The 18,864-nt window shown below is 43.7% G+C and overlaps 1 protein-coding gene across 1 annotated transcript in view; it reads right to left on the bottom strand.

Annotated features, from left to right (window-relative positions):
• LOC122817033 (trichohyalin-like) overlaps positions 1–18,864 on the bottom strand; it is a 1,834,860-nt gene that overhangs the window by 69,627 nt on the left and 1,746,369 nt on the right. Inside the window, exon 18 of the mRNA XM_044090165.1 lies at positions 8,710–9,109. Within this exon, the coding sequence (XP_043946100.1) occupies positions 8,710–9,109 (400 nt within the window). The remainder of the gene's footprint in view (positions 1–8,709; positions 9,110–18,864) is intronic.

Here is an 18,864-nt window from a genome sequence, read left to right as displayed (position 1 = left end):
AGCCTCTGCACCACCTGGTCCACATCGACACTGGAAAGGGTCCTCGAAGAACGGGTCGAAAGAGCTGAAGACGCCACAGATCGAAGGATTGGAGACTTCAGAGTTTCGGAGACTGGTTCCAAGATCGGGGGGACTGGCTCCAAACATCTGTTCGTTGCACGGCTCCGAAGACTGTGGAGCCGGCGAGCGTGCCTTCACAGAAAGGCTTGGAGCCGGTGACCTGGGCTCCGAGGACCCCCTTGAGGACTTGGAGATCTGGTCAGCCTTATCCAGGGATTCCTGAAAGTCTGGTTTCAACAAGCCTCTATCCACCAGCTTCCTTCTCCTTTCTAATAAAACCCTACTGCTGAAGGAGTGGCAGATAGAGCAATCTTCTTGGAGGTGTACAGGCCCCAAACAATAAACACAATTAACATGTGCATCAGTAATGGACATCATCTGCCCACATTTACACTTCTTTAAGCCAGATTTTTGCTTCTCTTTCTGATCCGCCATGTTAACCAATACAGAACTCTACTAACATGCTGAAGTTGTCAGAGCCCTGACAAAACTTCGATTTACAATACGCTTACAGTATCAAAACAGAAAAACTGCCCAAAGTTGTGAGATCCCTGCACAACTAGGGATATGAATAATAGCAAACACGCTAACTACTTAACACATTATATCTACAGATTTAGAAGGAATAGTTTGTCAAAAAGTAAGCTAATAAATTTCTACATCACCCGAGCTCTCTGAAAACCTTGCGATCAGTTGCAGCAGCAAACTAGATCTGGGGTAAGACAGAGAGCATCATGGGATAGTGGCCTGGCCTCGAGCTATTCTGAGATCTTTAGCTAGTAAAGTGGCTGACTTGGAGCCGATGGCTCAGCTCCGTACTCACGTGTAAGAATAAACTGCGGGATTGAACAACTTCACATCAAAACTTTGTTTCAACTTCTGCAAGGCTTTACCCTTATCTTGGAAAAACTTGAAAAGTTCAGCAGCAGCATCAAAAAGACTTTTATTACACAAAGGAGCAGCCAACAAATTGACCATGTTATCAGACAGGGAAGACAAAGTCAAAAGTAACTCCTCATAATAGAACCAATGGCAGCAGCCCTGGAAGAGGCATCAGCTGCATCATAGCTGCTTTTGACAGACTGGCAAGCAACTTGAGCGGTAAAGCCCAACAGGGAAAGGGCAGAAGCTTTCCCCTCAGAGTCAAAGTCAGAAACCACCTTGGAAACCTGAGAAAGAAGGCCCAAAACATACTTGGATATACAGGTCTGGTAGTTGATGGTCCAAAAGGATAAAGTGGCAGCAGCATACTCCTTTTGCCCAGCCTCTCCATAGACCTACTATCCTTATCTGAAGGGAGCAAATTGGTAGAGGACAACAGCTTGGAGAGCTTGTCAGAAGAGACAGACACTGAAAAAAGATCAACAGAAGGGCATTTATAAAGGAATTTACATTCATCAAACACCTTGTAAACTCTATCAAGTTTCTTGGGTGTAGGGGGTTGAGACTCAGGGGCTACAGAAGCTGCTAAGAAGGTATCGAGGAAGGCAGCCAGAACAGGGGGAATAGCTGATGGCTTAGGAGACTCCATCTAGAGGACCTTCTCTGCATGTCAGATACTCAAGAACAATCGCACTTAAATGCCATCATGTGGGCAAAAGTACCTCCAAAAGAGAGTTCCTCCAAAGGGGAATATGGACTAACAGATTCCTCCTGCTCTGAACCGTAGTCCAAGGGGGAAGGAATCTGAGAAGAGTAAGCCAGGGATTCTTCCCCACAATCTAGATCCTCATCTGAAGAACCTAGTTCCCTGGGTCTTCTAGGAGGAGTGGAAGACCAGGGAGGGGCAGGTACAGACACCCCTGGAGGAGGCTTTAAAGCCATTAAAGCACTGAATAACCCCCAGAGTAAAATCCACTGGGGATCCTTAACTACAGGGGAAGCATGCTTGGTTTTCTGTTTCTTCTACAGAACGTCACCACAAAACATCCTTGGTAAGTCAGACCCCTGGCGACATTCAATACTCATAGCAGGGATTTCCTTTCTCACTAAGATCTGTGGAATCCCCCTTGGTCTGTCAGACATAATTAGCTGAGTTTCCCCCTCATTGTCAGGGGCAGATATTTGTAAAGTCTCGAAGGACTTGCGAGAAGTCAAATCCATGCTGGCCCCTAACAGGCTCGAAGCAGAGGAATCTGTGGCAACCACTGGAAAATCCTATGGGCTTTCACTAGCCTCAAGAGAGACGCCTGGGTGAGACTGGACAGCAGCTGCATCATAACTAAGTTTTTTGGCCTTCTCTTGGCAGATGGCTGACCCTCGGGGTGGGAAATTTCTGCCATAATACCTTGAGCCAACAGCTTTAGACGTTGACTTTCAAACTAAATAGATACAAAGGAGAGACAACTATGTAGGGTCATAGAAACAAAGGTCTGGAAGACAGAACACTGCGTATGGTTGTGGGAAGCACCCAAGTAAAAAAGACAATGGTCATGATAGTCCTTATGGGGAACTTGCCTCCCACATTGACATTTTCCCTTTCTGGATGACATGAACCCAACAGCACTAAATAAAAGAATGAAAGATAAGAAGAAACTACAACATGGCACTTATCTGAAGCACTGCTTGGTAACCAGCAGAACAGAAGGGCATTCAGACAGATGTTCAACGATGGTGTTCAGACTGGCAGCAAAGAAATACTGAGTGTACGAGTCCGCATGTCACCTTTATGCCCTACACACTACACAGTAATTGAACGCGTGATGTACGACGCCTAGAAGTACTAAAGGTTTGGTATACTGGCCAGTCATTGGGCTATCCTTGGCAGGAGATCCCTTAGGTTATGAATATTGCAACAGTGATATCGAAGGACATCGTAAGTGACAACACAGTTGCATAGTCAGCTGTGTAAAGACAGAAAATAAGCAGTATTCTGAATATGTGTAAGCTACAAGTCATTACCTGGTTCCACAACTTTCCAATAATGTCTGAAAACAGAGTAACCAAGTCTGCTGTATACCTGTGTGGTGTGAATTAGAGGACTGGTAAACTGTCTAAGGGAATAACAGGAGCTTCTCCAGGTTACTGAATTCTCAAGGGCGGGTCATTTAGGCTTCTGTAGTAATTTGCAAGCTAATCTGACCTGGGCAGCAGGAAGGTGGTTGATAAATTCAAGCCAGACAAGTTTCAGAAGTTAGAGGCAGTGCTGACTTCTGCTTTAGAATAATATAATGTACAAAGCAGATAGGCTTTGTGGTTATCTGCACATTGCCAGTACCCTGGCCTTACCTCCTTTTTCTGGGAATGATCTGGAGAGAAAGTTTGTTCCAGAGAAAGGGTAGTCATTACAATATTAATTTGTCTATCCACAGTGATTTGTTTATTTGCTGAAGCAGGTTCACATCTCTGGTTCAAGTGTTCAAATAACTGTTACTTGTGGGGAAATAACAGGTTTTGGACTACTGGATCCCTAACAGCCAAGAAGGCATGGCACAGACTACTTCTACTGAGGCTGAAGGACACTGAATACAGGAATAAGGGCTCCAGCAACAAATGACAGTTCAAGTTCATTAGTGCCATGACTGTTTTTTGTCAGGAATCTTTGAGTTCTCGAACTGGTTGATATATTTAGTAAGATGTATCCAAAAGGGGGACTGAATTTTATGAAGCCTGAACAGTATAGAATATATAGAAGTTAGCACTTCTTTGGATCTACAGGAAATACCCTTTGCTATCAGCTTTGCCAGATAGCAAGATTTCCTGACCACCGCTGCAACGTGATGGTCGAAGAAGAGGGCGTTATCTACCAAAGTTCCAAGATCTCTCACATTATTTTCAGTTTGGAGTGGGGTATTTTCTATATTATAAGCTGGGTGGGTTTTTTTTAGCATTTAGTTTTAGTCTGCTATCAGTGCACCAGCTATTGACATGCAAGTTCACTTTTTAGCTTATGCACATCAGAAGGGGATTCAAGTATAACACTATCCTTAAACTTGGTTAACCAGACTTCCTGACTTTTGATTTGATCAGAAAATAATATTCCAAACAGCAAAGGTCCTAGCATAGAACCATGAAGTACCCCACTGGCTACTTTCATGCTCTCAGAGGCTGGCCCTGCCACCTTCAAGGTGTAGTTTCTTTCATCAACAAATTAGCTATCCATCTAACTATATAGGTCTTGATTTGGAATACATATGACTTGTTGACAATGTTGGCATGTGGTACAGTATCAAATGCTTTGGCGAGGTCAGGTACGCTGTGTGGACAAGCATGATCATCATCCATGGCTTGCTTTATTCTCTCAAAAAAAAAAAAAAACACCAGATTCACTAGACAGGATCTATCCTTAACAAAGATGGGGGTCAAGTCTTACAAGATTTTTTATATCACAGTTTATCAGGTCTGTTATGATCTGTTCCATGGTCTTGCAGATGAGGCTCATGAACTGCTATATCCAAACCTCAGGAACAAAACCACAGTATGAGGGTTGCTTTCTAAACTCATAAACCAGGTTTCAGTAATAAAATATACACAGATGCACTCCAATTGTGCTCAAAATGCTTTTAAGGTAGACAGCCAATCTAGCTATTTCACTGCAAGACTGTTCAACTTTCATTAATCAGGAATGTTCAGCTGGTCCAGAGATGACAGGTGTAGGCAACAGTGAAAAGATATGGGGACTGCCTGTGGCTCTTCTGGCTTTACCAGTAAGAAACATCTTTGCTTTATACAGTTTTCCAAACTAAGGTTAATTTTGGTAATTGCTTTTTGCACGAGAGCTGAATTTAAGCTGGTTATAGAGGTAAAGATGCCACGTGGCAGGGCTAGCCACCTGGTGGTGTAAACTTTGGCTCAAGATGATTGTCACTGTTGATGTGACATCCTGACCCCATGTGCAAAATTGGATAAAGGGGTTGAGGATGGGAGGATGGATGGATAGAGGTAGAGATGACTTCTTCAATAAGCAGGAAGTCGAAGTGATTTGTTGAAGCTTTCCATTCTAGAATGGAACACAAATACTAGACACTCAAGAATGTGAAGGATTTAAGGTAGGTGGATTGCCTGGATTTGAGAAACATGGATTTAGTTTTAGAATGGTTTATGAGAAGGCCCATGCTGTTTATCTATGACTCTAATGCGCTGAATGATGTTTGTAAACAGGGGTAGAGATTACTGGTGGGCTCACTACAGACAGAAACTGCTGCATCATCTGCCTACTGTTATTAATTCAGCATCCCTGTAGTTATCAGACATTCCTTTTACATATATTGGAAATAGAAGCAGACCAAGTACACAGCCTTGGGGATTCCTGCATTAACTGTACATTATGTAGATACAGCACTGCTCCATTTTACTTCCAGTCTTCTGTCACTGAGGTAGCTGTAAAACCATCTGATTGCATTTGTAAATAAATAAATATATCTGAGCGATGACACTGTAAATAACTAAATATGTCTGAGTGATGATAAGCCTTTCATGTAACACAGTACTGAATGCCTTTCACAGGTCTAGGAAAACAAGACGAATAATTTTTTCCAGATTACGTTCACCATGGGGGTATGCAAACGGTTCAAGTACAGCGTGTTAGTACTGTGACTGGACCTAAATCCATATTGTGCTGGGTACAGCATATTGTGGGGGGTGGGAGCAAGCAGCTGAGTTGCTGTTTATGTCTACATTTTTCTACAGCCTTTGAATTTATGAATACACTTTTGTAGAATGGGGAGGGGGGGTGGTAAACCAATAAGATTATAGTTGTTTAGTAAAATGAACTGACCACCCATGACAGACCGTTTCTACTACTGAGGGAACATAGTCTTCCATGACAGATCTGTTGAAATATATGCGACAAAGAAAGTGGTAAGATTTGGTTGACATGTTTATAAAATTAGATGGATGTTTTTCAGTGGCTGAAGATACTAGCTTGAACAGATTTATTAACATCAAAATGTCAGAACTTGGAACTGTTAGGATAGTAAACAAGTGTGGCAGTGACTGTTAGTAGGGAATGAGGGAGGTGATTTACTTGAACAGCTAACTGCATGGACAGTATGAAACAGTTAGAGAATATTTCTATGACTGAGGGATCACTCAGATGAGGAGGGGGTACTACAGACGACAGGGTGGAAAATTGACCAATGGATCTCCAAAGCTTTTCGGCATTGTTGATGCACTGTAATTGCTGGGTATTGAAATATTTTTTTTTGTTAGCAAGGACAGCATTTTTGACAGCATTACAAGCTACCCAAAACTTGTGGTGGGCATTTTGGTCATGGGGCATGCAGAACTGGTCCCAAATGTGACACCCACTGGCCAACAGTCTTTTTATGTTAAATGCTTTTTAAGGTAGTATGGAGGATTACAAGCATTTTATCCAAATGGTGCAAATTTATTTATTATGGATAGGAAAGCTTGGTTGAAAGTTGTGGCTTTGTTGAAGGAAAATGAGTGATGAAGAGACAGATTATAGCTACATTTGGAAACTTAGAACATAAGGGAATTATTGTATCTTTTATGCCTTAGTAGAGAACCAGACTGCAGACATTGGGTCGCTGAAGCAGTCTGATAAGGTACCACAGAGTGAGACGTTGATAGAAGCGAATGCAGAAATCAAGTCTAAAATTTTCTTTGCCATCATTTGTCAGTCTGGATAATGTGTGCTAGTACAACAATATAGAACATGTTTACTGTAAGGGTTTTGTCAAAACAAAAATATGACTCAAGCCTTCATTAAACAATCTTGCTTTGCTTTGTCATTCAGCTTTTCCCGGTTAGGGGATGCCACAGCGGAACTCCGGTCCACTAATGATTGGCAGTTGGTTTTTATGGTGTCGAGTTGCCAGCCCGACGCCCAACCTTCAACGAAGGCACGCCCATTCAACGCATGTCTTTCGAACACCCACTCGACTGTGGGGAGGACACGCAGCCTCCACACAGAAAGCACTCCCAACCCAAACCGAGAATCGAATGGGAGAACCTCTTGCTGTGAGGCAACAACGCTACCGCTGCAATGCCTTCATTAAACAATGTTTCCTTAAAATCTGTTATTAGCTGTTACAGTCCAAAGAGTTACCTTTTATGAGAAAAGTCAGGATTATGTGTACCTAATCAGTCAATGTTTAGTTCTTGTAAGGCTATTAATTTAGTGTTAAGGTTAGAGACTGACCAGTATAAGGTGTCTTCTGTGACAGTGCAACTGTTTTCTGCAGGAATACAGATGCGGACAACGCTGGGAAGTTTACAATTATTTCTTTTGATATCTGCAATAATACACTCACCACTTGTGCTGACCATACAAGATGCCTGCTCAGGGTGTCTTGTGTTGGTATCAAGCAGTACTCCTCCAGAATATAAGCTTGAAACCACTCTGTGACTGAACAGTGTTTTTAAGTCAAATGCCACAGGCATGTCCAAGGACCCAGCAGTCATAGGAGTGTTCTGAACTCTCACAGGTAAGCTAGGAACTGGATGGGGGGGGGGGGGGACCTCAGCGAGTGATGGCAAGGGGACTCAACAACCTTCTCAGCATCAGCATTACAAATGGCCATGTGCTCCAGCTTTTCTGCAATGTGGCATCTGATGAAATGTCCTTCCTATACCTTTTCTGATGCAGACATGAGCCTTCTCTAGCCAAAGAATAACTTATAGCCAGGAAAAGAATGGAGGCTCCAATGATGGGTTGTGCTAGAGGTGGCTCTGGCTAACAGCTGCTCTTCAGCTCCTAGCTGTGATAACCTAAGGGATCCTCCCACTAACCTCTTGCTGACTGCCCTCCAGCACTGCCATCCTAACTTTTAAACTGGCTACAACTTGTCTCAGCTCCTGTGTTTCATGATCAGACTGAACTGCTGCCATTGACAGTCTGATTTATGCTGTACGCTCCCCCCTGAAGCAGATACAATCACTGCCGCAGGTGCTGGCAGTGATTGTGTCTGCTTCAGGGGGGAGACAAAATCACTGCCACATGCTGGCTGACAATCTCTGACCACAGGAACACTATGGTGGCTTGCAATTCAGTATTCATTACAGCACAACTAGCACTGAGATTCAAACTGTACAAACAAGCACAGAATGTGGAATGTTCAGCTTGATTGGAATGTCAATGTAAAAAATACCAGCCAGTGGGCACTTACACCCTTCAACAAGGAACGCTGAAGACTGAAATAACTTCCACAGCAGAGCCTACCTCGAAATAAAGTCATTAAGTTTTAATGTTAAATGCCAGTAATGGTACAATCACATGAACTGGGAGTACTGCCTACATTTTCCCCACACACCTTCAATTAAGTGCTAGGTCGCTGGCCTAGAAGCAGTGATTACTATCACAAAAGATGACCGAGTAACATTCAACAGATTGAAAAAATAAACTCACAGTTATCAGTATTTTTGCTTCCTGACCGGACAACGTGAATCAAGTGCCAAAAACAGGTTTTAAAGGACAACAACCTAGTTAGGTACCACGTGTTCAAAATGAGTATAACAAACACACTTTCTGCTAATATGACAGTTTTACAATAGTTCATACAGAGAAAAAAATGAAAGCATTAAAAAAATAGCTTTAACAATAAATGCATTAAAAAACTGCTGCAACATCTAAACGAACTACGACTTGCATTAATTTTCTGTTACTACAACTATGACATTCCTTCACGAGTTCTAATATTGGAATGGCCACATTAAAAAAATAAATAAATAAGAAACATTACTAACCTTAAAGTAGCTCTGTCTGGATTCACACTCTGATTTACTTAATTCTCTGTTCAGTTCCCAACCTAGCCTTTCTGCTAATGCATCATCCCCATTTTCCCTTATTCTGTTCACACCTTCATCCATGGATGACCCCCGTGTCTCCACAACTAGTCTCTGCTCAACTGCAGGGTAATATGCTCGTGGCTTTTGGTAGCAGTGTTCACTGGTAATATAGGACTCCTGCACAGAGGGAACCCGGTGTGATATTTCTGCAATGCCATTTAAAGTCCTGCAAATGGCAGAGTTTTCCCTACGAGTGTTCCCCTCAGTGGGGTTGTTTTGCTGATTCTGAAACTTTTCCTCTGCAGTACTTAAATCCCACGGCTGACACCAAAGCTTCAAATCAGAATGTTCTTTATTCCTGTAAGAAAAATTTTAATTATATCAGCTGTAGGTACAATTTAAGTGGAACTCTATGGAAGATGTTTTAATTTACAGTTTTTAACATACATGAAGTAATGCACTTGGAAATACTTTTGATCGTTCAAAACCATCATCAATAACGCATCTCAAAGATGTCAAATATAAATAAAATGTAGCATACACAGTTTAAAAATGCCACTTTAACAGCCAATACAGTTCTAAAATGAATAAATGAATGAACAAAGTATTGAGGTGCTAAATTAATTACTGAGTGTGCCCAAGGCAGGACATTTAAAGCTCCCCCACCATCAAGTCATTACATTATTCTTTAAAGACAAAGAAATTCAAAGAAAATTCTCAATCCCCTAGGTTAGAAACACTTCTTTGCAAAGAAATTGGTGTTAACCTTAACCAATTTCTACACATCATCTAGGTTATTAAAAATCCACATCTTATCTGCATGTGATATGGTCATTACGTAGTTAAAAAACACTCAAAGAAAAGAAGAGCTTTGCTGTGTTGCCATTCTAAAATATGTAATGTGTACAAAACATTGTTCCCAATCCATTAACCCAGTTCCCACACAAGAGCAGCAGAATATTCTTTAAACTAGAGGGGAGCTGCAGCAGGTTCTTTCACTTAGACCTCTAATTTCTAGTCCTTGGAGAACAAGCTTTGCATTCTACCATATCCACATCTTCTGACTCCTTTGCTAATCCTATAATCTCTACATTTACAGCCCTAAAATAGTTTTTTAAGACATTACAGTAGGCATACAGCTGTATACTGGACACTGATCATGTTTCACTAGAACTCATCACAGTAGGGTAGTGGTACCAGAAGTCAACACTGCTCTAGCTCCAGATTTTTCAGCAATGGCAACTGTCCATCCCTTCAACCTGAGCAGTCTGGTTCACCTGGGAAGCCGACACTCATCCACATTTCATAGAGCCAAGGCCTAGAGAAATCCACATGCAAGGCATTATTTGCCTGCCAGAAAACCTTAAGGACTTCCCCTCCTGGTCTTGTATGCAACATGCCACCAAACTCAATGTCTGTCACAATCACTAAAGCAATGCCCTCAACGAAGTTGTCGCATTCTCACTCACAAATTAATAGCTTATTATGAGTTCATGCAAAAAAATGACATTATACTGTGTTCATGTTAAACTACTCATAAGAACACCTTATGTTACCATACGTGTTCTTTTGACCAACTCCCACTCTGCACATCGCCTGACTCAGTATCACACTGAATACTACTTGGTAAGCTGACGAGGTTATAAGTATGGCAGAAACTTACACAATGAGTTGTGGAATGGCTCAAAGCCAAAAATTCAGAGGGTGTAAATTATGGAGACATTATCATACAAAATATCATATAAAAAGTATACATACCCCTGTTAAAATGCCAGGTTTTTGGGATATAAAAAAATGAGATGACAATAAATCATTTCAAAACTTTTCCCACCTTTAATGCGACCTATAACCTGTACAATTCAATTGAAAAACAAACAAATCTGTTAGGGGGAAAACTATAAAAAATAAAAAACATACAATAAGCTGGTTGCATAAATGTGCACACCCTTAAACTAACACTTTGTTGAAGCACCTTTTGCTTTAATTACAGCATTCAGTCTTCTTGGGTACACACCTGCCATCAATTAAAGAGACTCTGATTAACCCCAAATAAAGTTCAGCTGTCCCAGCAGGAGTTTCCTGACATTTACTCAGTTGCCTGCTACAGCAAAAGCCATGGTTCACAGACAGCTTACAAAGCATCTCATTGTTGAAAGGCATCAGTCAGGAGAAGGGTACAAAAAAATTTCCACAGCACTGGATATACCATGGAACGCAGTGAAGACAGTCATCAAAAAGTGGAGAAAATATGGGACAACAGTGATGTTGCAAAGAACTGGACGCCCCTCCAAAATTGATGAAAAGACGAGACGAAAACTGGTCACGGAGGCTGCCAAGAGACCTACCGCAACACTGAAGGATCTGCAGGAATTTCCGGCAAGTACTGGTTGTGTACTACATGTGATAACAATCTCCTGTATTCTCCATATGCCTGGACTATGGGGTAAGGTTTGCAAGATGGAAGCATTTTCTTACACAGAAAAACATTCAGGCTCAGCTAAAATTTGCAAAACAATGCATCAAGTCTCCCAAAAGCATGTGGGAAAATATGTTATGGTCTGATGACACCAAGGTTCAACTTTATGTCCACAATTCCAGAAAATGAAGTTATGTCTTACCATAAAGTTCCATCTGTGTTGCTGATCTTCGTTTATTCATTATTGATGGTTATCTGTTCCATCCTCAGAACCGAGCCGGCCAATATCGAGCTCGCATCAGCCAAAAACTCTCGAGCCAAGGTCTTTCCCAGAATGAGAGTTTGCAAATTGATAGATAAAAGTAGAGGCCACCTCTGGCCATTACCGACCTGCAATAAAGGAGTACATGAGATCAACCAAGAACCTCCGGATGGGGGATGGAGGGTGGGAAGTAATGAATGAACAAAGATCAACAACACAGATGGAACATTACGGTCAGACATAACTTCTTTATCTGATGTTGTTAATCTTCGTTCATTCCTTACTGATGAGACAGAGTCCCCAGCTACCTGTATCCCTGGGTGGCCCTCATAGAAGGACATTTCTGAGCACCATGGAGCCAAAGGAAGCTCTACCTCTGGAGACCAAGTCCAATTTGTAATGAAGAATAAAGGTATGAGGTTTGGCCCAAGTTGCAGCTGAACAAATATCACTGAGGGAAGCCTTAGCATGGAAAGCTGCTGAAGTTGCCATAGATCTTGTAGAATGAACTTTGACTCTATGAGGCAAGGTGAGATAGTTTTTGTTGTAGATAAAGGTAATACAATTTCTCAACCATGAAGCCAATGTAACTTTTGACACAGGATGATCCCGTCTGGGTCCATAAAAAGCCAGAAACAGTTGGCCTGATTTACAGGTAGATTTTGTTCTGTCCAGATAAAATTGCATTTGCCTATGAACATCCAAGGAGTGCAGGCAATACGCTCCCTTGTTAGAATGGTTATGAAAGAACACTGGAAGGTCAATAGATTGGTTGATAGATCACTCTGACACCACTTTTGGCAAGAAGGAAGAATTAGTTCTCAGTGATACCCTATCCTTATGGAAGATAAGATAGGGAGGTTTGATGCATAAAGCTTGAAGTTCTGACAAGCATCTGGCCGATGTGATTGCAATCAAAAACAAAGTTTTCCAAGAGAGATATTTTACATCACATGAAGACGCAGGTTCAAAGGGGGGAGCTGTTAGAGCTTGCAGAACCAATGCCAAATCTCAAGGTTGTACCGGTTCTCTAAAGGGAGGTTTTAGGTGGATAACCCCTTTCAAGAAAGTCTTACAGAGTCTGTGTGACATAAGTGAAGAATCTTGAAAACCAATATGGAAATTTGAGATGGCAGCTAAATGCACACGAATAGTAGAGGCAGACACCCTAGAGTGGAAAAGATGTGATAAGTAATCCAGTACCACCGAAAATAGGGCTGACAAGGGGTCAAACTGTATATTCGCTGCCCATACAGAGAACCTTTTCCATTTGTTAGGATAGATTAGTCTGGTAGACGATTTATGAGATGCAGTAAGAATATTGCACACAGGGGACGAGAGGTTTTCATACCTGGCAATCAGTGGAAGTGGAGAAACCAAGCTGTCAGTTTCAGGGTTGTTAGATTGGGGTGAATCAGACCCTGCAGATGGGAGATCAACGTTGAGGATGGATTGAAGATCCACAGGTGATCTAGCAGGTGAGGCCAAAGGAAGGGAAACCAGACTTGTCAAGGCCAATATGGAGCAATGAGGATCACTTTGCTCTTCAACTGTAGTGCTTCCTTCAGAAATTGGTAGATGAGGGGAAGAGAAAGATAAGCATAAAGTAGACCTGAGGGTCAAGCATGGACTAGAGCGTCTCTCGGTGACTGTCCCCGAGGGGGGATTAGAGCAAAATAGTTGCTGCACTTGTAGTTGGTTGGGGAGGCAAATAGGTTGCAGCAAGGCTGACCCCAGCGGTTGAAGATTTTGTCGCTATCAAAGGATTGAGGGACCACTCATGAGGTTGTAGAATGCACCTGCTCAATTTGTCCGTTATCACATTGGAGCTCCCGGGAATGTGCGTTGCAATTAGAAAGCGGTTGTAAGCTATCGCCCATTGCCATATTCTCAATGCCTCTCGGCATAACAGGTAAGATCTGGTGCCCCCTTGTTTGTTGATGTACCAGACCACTGACATGTTGTCTGACTGGATCACAATAGTCCCTGACGGAAGGATGGAATGAAATGCTTGCAATGCTAGAAGCTCCACCCCCAGTTCCAGGACAATGACATGCAAAAAAGCCTCTGTCTCCGAACAGGTGCTTTGGACTGAGTTTCCCCTGACATAGCGCCCCCCCCCCCACACCCCATCAGGGAGGCATCCATGGTCACCGTGGCTATTGGCTGATGGGGGTTGAAGGGGCAAGACCATTGTTGGGGATTTCGAGACGTCCACCAGAGTAAATCTTGCTTGCATCTCTGAGTTACACTTATCTGAAAGGACAAAGGATGCTGCAGAGGGTACCACTGAGTGAGAAGTAGCCATTGAAGAAGCCTCATGTGGAATCTGGCTAGAGGAACAATGGTAATCGAGGCTGCCATTGACCCCAAGAGCTGGAGTATAGATCGAGCAGGAGATTTGTGGTGACAGAACAGTGGTTGAACTTGTTGCCTTATTCTCTGAAGCCTGTGTTCCGGAAGGGATGCTGTGCAATTTCTCGTGTCCAACAGTACCCCTATAAATTCCAAAGACTGAGTTAGGGTCGTGTTGGATTTTTCCCAGTTTATAGTGATTCCCAGGCTTTGAGCTGTTAAAGTATACTACAGGGCTTCTTCCAGTAGACGCTTGGCGTGGGCGGTGAGGAGCCAGTCGTCTAGGTATGGAAACACCTGGAATCCTTGAAGTCGCAAGTGAGCGATAACCACTGCCATACAGTTTGTGAACACACTGGGGGCTGTAGAGAGACCAAAGGGCAGAGCTCGAAATTGGTAGTGACTGGCTCCTATGCGGAAGCAGAGGTATTTTCTTGAGCATTTGTCCATTTTTATGTGGTAATACGCATCTTGAAGATCTATAGAGCATATCCAATCATCTTCTTCCAGAAGAGGAAGGATAGACTGAACTGTGACTATCCGGAGTTTCTGTTTTTACAAATTTGTTCAGCGTACTGACATCCAGAATTGGTCTTCAGTTCCCTTTCTTTTTTGGCGCTAAAAAGAACCTTGAGTAAAAAAACGGATCCTATCTTGTCTGGAGGACTCTTTTTTGTAGTAGCTTTTGGATTTCTTGTGCTGCTGCTTCCCTTTGACTGGGTGAACATCGGGTAATACTCTGGATGAGATAGGACAAAGACGGATGGGGATGCGATAGCCTCTGGATATTATCCATTGTACCCAAGAGTCTGTGGTTATATTTTGCCAGGCAGCAGGGTACAAGGAAAATGACCCCCAACTGCTTCCAGGGGTGAGCAGTCTGAAGTTTCAGGGGTGCTGATAGGGTTGGCCAGAGAAGGAATCTCTCGAATCCCGGTTTCGCGGACCTCCTCTGCCCCGAAAGGGGCGTCTTCCATTGGAGTTTCCCCCTCTGCCTCTAGGGGAGAACTAGGCACGTGCGTCCTGGAAAGAGCCCTGTGATTTCCTGTGCCACATCTTCCCACTCCTCTGATTTCTGGGGTAAAATCGCTGAGGAGTGGAGTGTCTGATACCAACGGCAGACAGGGTCTTGCCATCTTGTTTGCACCTTGCCAGCGTATCTTTCACTTTAGGGCCAAACAAAGAAGTGGCCTCTATGGGGACATTCATGAAGGAAACCTTAAAGGAATCCGCAAAGTCGCAAAGGTGTATCCAGGCATGTCGTCTAGCGACTATACCTGTGCGTGCCGCTCTAGCCGCCCCTTCTGTTGCGTGAGAAATAAGATGCATGGAAGAGTTGGAAATGGACTCTAGGGTGGCTGAGAAGCCACGTTGTCATGGACCTTGTCAGAAACAGCTCCTGCCAAGATTTCAGAGAGTTGGTTGATGAGATCCCTCTAGTGCCTGGTAAAATGTGCCAAATAGTTCAAAGACCTTACGGCGAAGGTCAATGAAGCAAACACACGCTTCCCTAATCTGTCAATTGCCCGGGACTCCTTGTTGGGTGGATGGACAGTTTGGCTCTCTTCTGCCAAATCCTTCTTAGTTGCAGCCGCCACCACCATAGCATCTACTGGAAGACCTTGTGACCAATGTAGCTGCTCAGCTGGGGGCGATAATATTTTATCTGGTCTCCTTGGTATCACTTCCAGGGTTGTCAGGAGCCTTCCTCGGCAGGCGGGGTGACCCAGGAGGTAAGGGGGCGGACACAAAGCCTGCAGGAATATGGATTCCTCAGTGGAAGAATTAGAGGACTTCCAGTCACTCCTCTGTCTAAGGATCTCGAGGATGTCACCAAAGGACACCTCATCACAGGGTGACTATGGGGACCCTCCCCCGTCATCAAAGTCCATACCTTCAGTCAATGACTCCTCAGTGGAGTCCATGTGCTTCCTCTTGCACGACGCTTTGCGGGGTACTTCCTCAGTGGGAGGTTCTGGGGAAGACTGCAAAGAGGGGGTCTCCTGAGGAGGAGAAACCGGAGGCTCTTGTGCCCGGTGTCCGGTGGTTGAGGATTGTGACAGTTGCGGCACAGGGGGGAGAGGACTCCGACATGTGGGATTTGCCAGTGGAGGTAAGCGCTCTATCCATGGCCTGGAAGGCTGGCCAGCCCAAGGAGGGATGGGAGCCCAGAACCGAGCATGACAACCTCTGAACCGGGGTCACACCCCGCCCCGACGAGCCCACCCCAGACCAGGAGTCTGAAGAGGACCATGAACCGTGAGAGAGAGAGGATCCCTGGAGGGTGCCATAGTACTCTCCCAATGGCACAGCCACTGGCCTGCGAACAGCCCAATGCCCAGTGCATCGAAGGCCACAAGGACAACTCTGGTTCCAAAGTGAGATCCACTACTGGAGTCGGAGGAAGGGAAGCCGCTGTCGGAGTAATAGGCTTCGAAACTTGAGTAGAAGTCAAAGTAGGAGTGGAAGTTGAGGTTTGAGGAGATGTACATTTACCTGAATGAGGGAATGTGGGCTTCGACGGTTGAGAGAGACCTCTGGCCACAAGCAACTGGTCAACAAGCCACAACACATCTTGTTCAGAAAGACTCTAGGTTGACCTCATGGAGAAAGCTGATGGCGATTCTGGTCCTTCTAGAAAATACTGACTGCCAGCAAATGGATCCAGTGAAGGAGAATATTTGGCCCTTGCTAATTCAATAGGTGCAGAGCCCAGAACCGAGGATGTCTACACCGAAGAAAAAGGTGTGGAAGTAGTCTGCACCAGTGACGTCAGCACCATAGTAGTTGAAGGTGTCTGCACTGTAAAGGCAAAAGTCTGCCCCAAAGTGTACGGTGCCATCGTGGAAAGTGTCTGCACCGGTAATAAGGACGGTGCCGAGAAGGACTGCACCGAAGCACATGTCGGGGCTGAAAAAGTCTGCGCTGTGGAGTACAGAAGAGTCATACTCTGAGCCGAAGGGGACTGAACCTGCATGGACGGTGCCGGTAAGGGCTGTGACAGAACTGTCGGAACCGTAGTTGTCTGCACAGGGAACTCCGGAGCTGGTATCAATAAGGAAGACATGGCTGGAGATAGAATCATTTGAGGCAGTGCTGAGCCTGGAGCTGACAAGGTCGCAGGTGGCAGCACCGAAGTAGTAATCAATTTCACCTTCTTATGAGTTGACTCCCTACGATCTCCAGTGGGAGAAGAGAGGAGCGACTCTGATTAAGAAGAGGAAGAACGCCTCTTACAAGGTTTAACAGCAGGGGTGAGCCCTCCGACCCAGAAATAGCCTCAGAGAAAGGAGACTTGAGAAGACCTTTCAAAATTAACTTATTCTTCCTCTCGTTGAGAGTCCTGGTAGAGAAATTTTTCCAAATCCCACACGGGGGATCTACAGTAAGGTGGGAGACATTCAGACAGTAGACACAAGTCATGGCCATCGGAAAACGGTAACTTATGGCCGCAATCCTTACACTGCTTGAAACCAACGCTACTTTTCTTATCCGACATAATGATGTGGAGAAGAACAGTACCAAAAGGAAGAAGGGCTACCCTAAAAGGGTAAAAAGAGAAAGGAAGGATTACCAACGATGGTAATGAAGAATTACCTCAAGGTAAGAAGAGAGAGTAATAAAGGGAAAAGACTAAAGGGAGAGAGTCTAAAGTATACGATAGGATAGGAGAATACTAGTATAAACTACTGAGAATATTTAAAGAACGAACAATGCATAAAACTTTCAAAAAATTAGACACTTAGCTGAGAGAGTGGCTTGACACGACTGTACAGCAACGTGGCAAACGAGATCTAAGGTAACAGGGAGCAGAGCATTCTGGGTAGGACCTTGGCTCGAGAGTTTTTGGTTGACGCAAGCTTGATATTGACTGGCTCGGTTCCGAGGACGGAACAGATAACCCATAAGTAAGGAATGAATGAAGATTAACAACATCACATGATATGTTTGGCGGAAAAACACTTCACTAAAAGAACACCATCCCCACAGTGAAGCATGGTGGTGGCAGTATCATGCTTTGGGGTTGCTTTCTTCAGCTGGAACTGGGGATTTGGTCAAGGTGGAGGGAATTATGAACCATTCCAAATACCAGTCACTTTTGGCCCAAAACCTTCAGGCATCTGCTAGAAAGCTAAAGATGAAGAGGAATTTCACCTTTCAACACGACAATGACCCCAAACATATATCCAAATCAACAAAAGAATGGCTTTACCAGAAGAAACAAAGTTTTGGAATGGCCCAGTCAGAGCCCAGACCCAAATCCAATAGAAAATCTGTTGGGTGACCTGAAGAGGGCTGTGCACAAGAGATGCCCCCACAATCTGACAGATTTGGAACGCTTTTGCAAGGAAGAGGGGGCAAATATTGTCAAGTGAAGATGTGCCATGCTGACAGACTCCTACCCAAGAATACTGAATGTTGTAATTAAATCAAAAGGTGCTTTAACAAAGTATTAGTTTAAGGGTGTGAGCACTTCTGCAACCAGCGTATTGTATGTTTTTTATTTTTTATATTTTTTCCCCTAACAGATGCTTGTTTTTCAATTGAATTTTACAGGTTATAGGTCACATTAAAGGTGCAAATGTTTTGAAAAATATTTATTGTCGTCTCATTTTTTTGTATCACAAAAACCTGCATTTTAACAGGGGTGTGTACACTTTTTATATCAATTGTAGATGAAAGAAGTGATCAGTAGACTGCTGCAAGAACCGGTGTTGTGACACTCAACATTCAACACACACACCTCTGACATGGCAGAGGACACTGCTAACAAACCATGTGCAGCTGACACAAAAACTGAAGCCCCGGTCTCAAAAAGAGAGGAAGTCACTTTGTTACCTACTGGTGAGATCACAGCTGGAAATAATATGTGAAGTTCTGGAGACACTACAAGGTACAGGATGTGAAACAAGGAAAGCATTCACAGGAAAGCCACAAATGTCATCAAGGGGATGGAAGGAAAAGAATAAGATAAGCATGTGGAATTTCTTGAATCTTTACTTATTCATTCGACATAACACACTGGGGTGGGGTACAGTGGGTGATAGGATACAGATGTACAAAATGCTACATAGGATAA

The sequence above is a fragment of the Protopterus annectens genome, chromosome 12.part0, assembly GCF_019279795.1.
Source record: "Protopterus annectens isolate FY-2018-M chromosome 12.part0, PAN1.0, whole genome shotgun sequence".
Lineage (NCBI taxonomy): Eukaryota > Metazoa > Chordata > Ceratodontiformes > Protopteridae > Protopterus > Protopterus annectens.
This window is presented reverse-complemented; position numbering and strand designations above follow the sequence as displayed.